The following is a 4,130-nucleotide window of genomic DNA, read 5'->3' as shown; positions in this document are numbered from 1 at the left end:
TGGAATGAAGAGGGTCCGGTTGACGATGAGATATGTTCAGGTTCAGAGGACTACAGGCATCAGGAAACCAATGTTTTCTTCTGCTGTGAGAGAGTCTCTTAAGAAATGCTTGGCTGCTTTTTCTTCATGCGCAGGAATGTTTTGCAAACACTTGTTGCACAATCTGTCTCTCGGTATTTCACTCTGGATTTCCGTAAACCTGATCCCTTCTGACTGTGCCTGACAAAAAAATCTATCCAAGGGAAATTCATTGGTTTGGTGAGAAAGCTCCAGGACAATGTAAACCCATTCTAGACACAGGCAGCGGATAATGCTGAAGAGGAAAATGAGCATATCTTAAATCTCTAGAATAACTCACATTGTAGGGAAATGTCCACAAGTTGCAACTAATTCAGAGCAGGCCCAGAAGATAATCGTGTAGCTGCTGTGGATGCAGATACACCCAGAGCCGATGACAATGTCCTACTCTGATGGTACAAACCACATCGCTTTGAAACTATGTGGCACATGCCTTTCAAGCAATAAATAGCAGCTGATGTAGAAAATCCAGCTGATTTATGCTAATGTTGTAGGGTAATGCAAAATGCCATGGAGTTTTACTCATGTGCCACTAGCAGATTAACACAGACGTGTCTGTGGCAAAGAGGACGAGGTGTGGAATTAGTTATGTTGCATTTCTGTACATCTAGCCCAGAAAGGGGAGAGAAAGTTAGCGTGAACTGCATCACTTTAGTAAGGCACAAGCTTCCTTTTTCCAGACAGTTTGTTTTCTTTGCCTAACTGGAGCCTGTCACTTAGAGACACCTCTAATGTCAACTGAACTAAACGTTACAACCATCCCCTGATCCATACAGTGACAGAAGAAGGTTAACATTTATTTGCTTAGATTTTGTGGAAAAAATAACCAGTCAAACATTTAAATCGGCAGTTACAGACTGAACCCTGCTACAGCTTAAGAATGCTCCTGGAGCTCTCTGTCCTGGGACTATGTCACATGAACCACAGCTTTCCACTCTGGTTGGTTTTAATATCAGAAACGCGTTATAATTGGAAGGGCAGCCTATAAGCAGCACTGGCACACAGGTTTACTGGTCTAACCACAGGCCTGGAGACTTGCTCTGCTTCTACTCTTTCTGCTGTGTCCCTTCCTGTTCTTTTCTTGGGACTTCAACACAAACAAGGGGAGCTTTCCCTTGAGAAGGCTCATAGTCGATCATGTAGCAGGACCGTGCAGGAGGTTTGAATGGAGGGGGTTCCAGCTCAGGCTGGTGTCCAGGAAACCAGTGAGGCTCTCGTTTAAATCCTAAGGGAACACAGAGGAGGCAAGTGATGAGTAAATGCAAAGTAATGAGCAGATAAGCAGATGAGACACCAAGACTGTTGTCATCGAGCCCAGGTGGCCTCCACCCTTGGCTAACTCATATACAGGGAAGCTAAACACGGGGGTTGAGGGGGTCTTATAATGCATGTTCAGCTGGTTGGCACGTCCCAGCAATTTATCATCATATCTGGATCTTACTTTGGGAGGAGAACATGCTGGAAAGACTTATCTAAGTAGGAGGTGTAGGATCTTCAAAACCACCTCAGCAAATAACTCATTTGAATGCTTTTCAACATCCCACTTCAGATCAGGAAAGAGAAATATTCCACTGATGCCCCCAGCCCTGCAGACACCACTAGATCTGCGGTGCGTTATGAGGATTCAACGTCTGACTCAGGTGTGGGTACTGCCAAAGAAAGGGTGCCAGACGCAACACCCTGCCAATTGTATCTGGCATTGTGGCTCTGTACGAGAACAGACAAAAAGAGAATCTTTTTGTGCCCACGCGGGCAGGAGACAGGGATTCCAGACTAAATAAGCCCATGGTCTGATCTGGTCCTAAATAGCCTTTGTTCCCCGCCAGGGACTGTGAATCTTTTGTCCCTGATCTTTCATGTGTTGGACAGGGTTTTGGCAAGGCAACTGCTGTTGATGTGGGTGCTAACTGTGCAAGTGAAATTGGGCATCACATGCTTGGCTGTTTGACACAGAGGATCCAGCTACCAAAACCACTAATCTCTTGCTTTGGAGGCCTGACTTCCTCCCATACACAGCACACACCCGCATGGGTGCATACCTCTGTACCTGCTCTGGTCAAACCTACTGATTACACTTAGAAAGACACAAAGAGCAATGGGAAATGTGGGTTCCTTTGGCTTCCAACATTACATTAATAAAAAATGCATTAGATGTTGCCATGATAGGGCCTAAGTATTCGGCAGTGTAAATGGACAGATCGCTTCCCCTGGAGGAAAAAACCCTGACTCCCAATATCAGCATTTTTCAGACTTTGCTTTCCTCTAACCATCTGCTCAAAGATGATCTGCCTATAAAGATGTTCCACTTGTTCTTTCCATGGCATCACAGGTGCATGGAGAGATAAGCAAAACATCACTCATATCACTGAGGCCACCAGACACATCCTGAAACAGGACTGATCTAGACACGGCAAGGACCGTTCTCTGCGAAGTAAAACTTTACAAAAGTCTAAAACTGACTGAGAGAGAATCGAGAGCAATGAGTATGGATTTACGTTCAGAGCCCTGGGCATCATTTTGATAAGGAATTTTAGCCTCTGAAGAATATAAAAGGAACACCTGAAATGCAAACACCCCACACCCTGTGTAACTTGAAATACAAGCTCTAGATACTGAGCTCTAGAGGCACAACTCAGCAAGGAAAAAAAAACAAACTCCCTTTTCAGTTCTGCCCATAGTTATTCAAAAGCTTTTCATCATCCACCACACAGATCGAACTGACTATGTTCCAACTCCATGCACCTACTTCTTGGGCTGTGATGCTTCTCCTTGTTGTAATCAGATGAATAAATGGTTTCAAAATAGTGAGCATACTGAAAGAAAAAGCACGTATTTAGTGAGGCAGAACATAAGCAAACAAACATATAACAGGGAGGGAAACATTCTGTTTCTGGTAAAGACGTAGTTCAGTCGTCTTTAAACTCGAGCTGAGCTACAGCCACTACAGAAATGACTCATCATCTGCAACTAAGTAATATTAGCATCACTGGGCGACAGCCAGAAGGGTGACGACAAAGCAAAGTGAAACACTGACTGGTGAAACTGAATTATAAATAGCTTATGATTTACAAATTGCCTTGAGGTGCTTTGCCTGAACCAAGGCCTTAATTTGCAAAGAAATGTATGGCTTAATGGGTCTGCTGCTACCAATATATTTCCCTGCAGCAAGCAGGACATGAGGTAGGACAACTTGGGTGACTTGAAGTCACAGGCCAGGATCGGGACATCAAACACAAAGGACAGAATACCAAGGACAGCATAAAAGCAAAGTGAACAGGAAAATGGCACTAGGGACTGCTCAAGGACTGAGAGCTGAGAGAGGCTGGTCCTCAGTCGTGAAGGGGCAGGAGTCAGATATAGGAGAGCAACAGGACAGGGTCTTGTCTGCCCGTAGGAAGGGCTGAGGGAACAGAAAGCTGCTACCTGAGAAGGGAGTGGTTTGGGCTGCACAATTTTTTGGATATCGAACCGCTCCTCGTTCCAGTTCCCCATCAGGGTTTTGTTGGAATAAGCATCCTCGTTGGTCGTGCATCTCCAGCCGTACTGGATAAACTTGGACATGCTGTTCCAGTCTGTCCACACTTCACCGTGGCCATTGGCATGCATCATGGTGCCACAGTGCGGGTTATAGAAACACGACAGAGACATGTTCTGGGGAACAGAAACCACGAAGCACATTGGGAATGACTCCGATCTCTGGCAAGACCCAACAGCGTGTTGAAAAGTTGTCCCCTCTGACACCCTGTTACTTGGCCAAGCAGCACCCAGCTTCCCATAGGCCGAATTCTTGGGTGTGGTGTGTGTGCATGTACGTGTGTGCGCCAAGCCTCCTTCCCTAAAAACACGTCCTGCTTCACCAGCTATGCTATACCAGCACATCACCCTCACCATACACAGGTCAAGGGGAGCAGAGAAATTAAGTGACTTATCCAAAGCCAAAGAGCCGATAACTGAGCTGAAGTTAGGGTTTGCTAATTGCAAGCTCCCCGCCCTCTACTCAGACGAGGCCTTTTCCTAATAGAAGCCTTGCTCAGCTGTCATTATTCAAGTGA

General features: G+C 45.6%; 1 protein-coding gene across 1 annotated transcript; it reads right to left on the bottom strand.

The window, feature by feature from the left end:
- Nucleotides 1-854: 854 nt before the first annotated feature.
- CUNH11orf1 (chromosome unknown C11orf1 homolog) lies at nt 855-3,867 on the bottom strand. The gene is made up of 3 exons (XM_019510485.1): nt 3,502-3,867; nt 2,825-2,891; nt 855-1,303 (listed from the first exon to the last, which is right to left on the bottom strand). Exons 1-3 carry the CDS (start codon nt 3,754-3,756, stop codon nt 1,125-1,127), a joined length of 501 nt encoding a protein of 166 aa, XP_019366030.1. The 5' UTR covers nt 3,757-3,867; the 3' UTR covers nt 855-1,124.
- Nucleotides 3,868-4,130: the final 263 nt, after the last annotated feature.

Source organism: Gavialis gangeticus, unplaced genomic scaffold (genome assembly GCF_001723915.1).
Source record: "Gavialis gangeticus isolate Ggan-Ray unplaced genomic scaffold, GavGan_comp1, whole genome shotgun sequence".
Taxonomy (NCBI): Eukaryota; Metazoa; Chordata; order Crocodylia; family Gavialidae; genus Gavialis; species Gavialis gangeticus.
The sequence above is the reverse complement of the archived record's forward strand: the minus strand, read 5'-3'. Positions and strand labels throughout refer to the sequence as shown.

Excerpts from the sequence above, each read along its gene's own strand:
- CUNH11orf1 (XM_019510485.1), bottom strand. The coding sequence starts at position 3,756 with ATGTGCTTCGTGGTTTCTGTTCCCCAGAACATGTCTCTGTCGTGTTTC. Across the intron at positions 2,892-3,501 it reads CCAAACCACTCCCTTCTCAG|TATGCTCACTATTTTGAAAC; the intron begins GTAGCAGCTTTC and ends TTTTTCTTTCAG. Across the intron at positions 1,304-2,824 it reads GAAGCATCACAGCCCAAGAA|GATTTAAACGAGAGCCTCAC; the intron begins GTAGGTGCATGG and ends GTGTTCCCTTAG.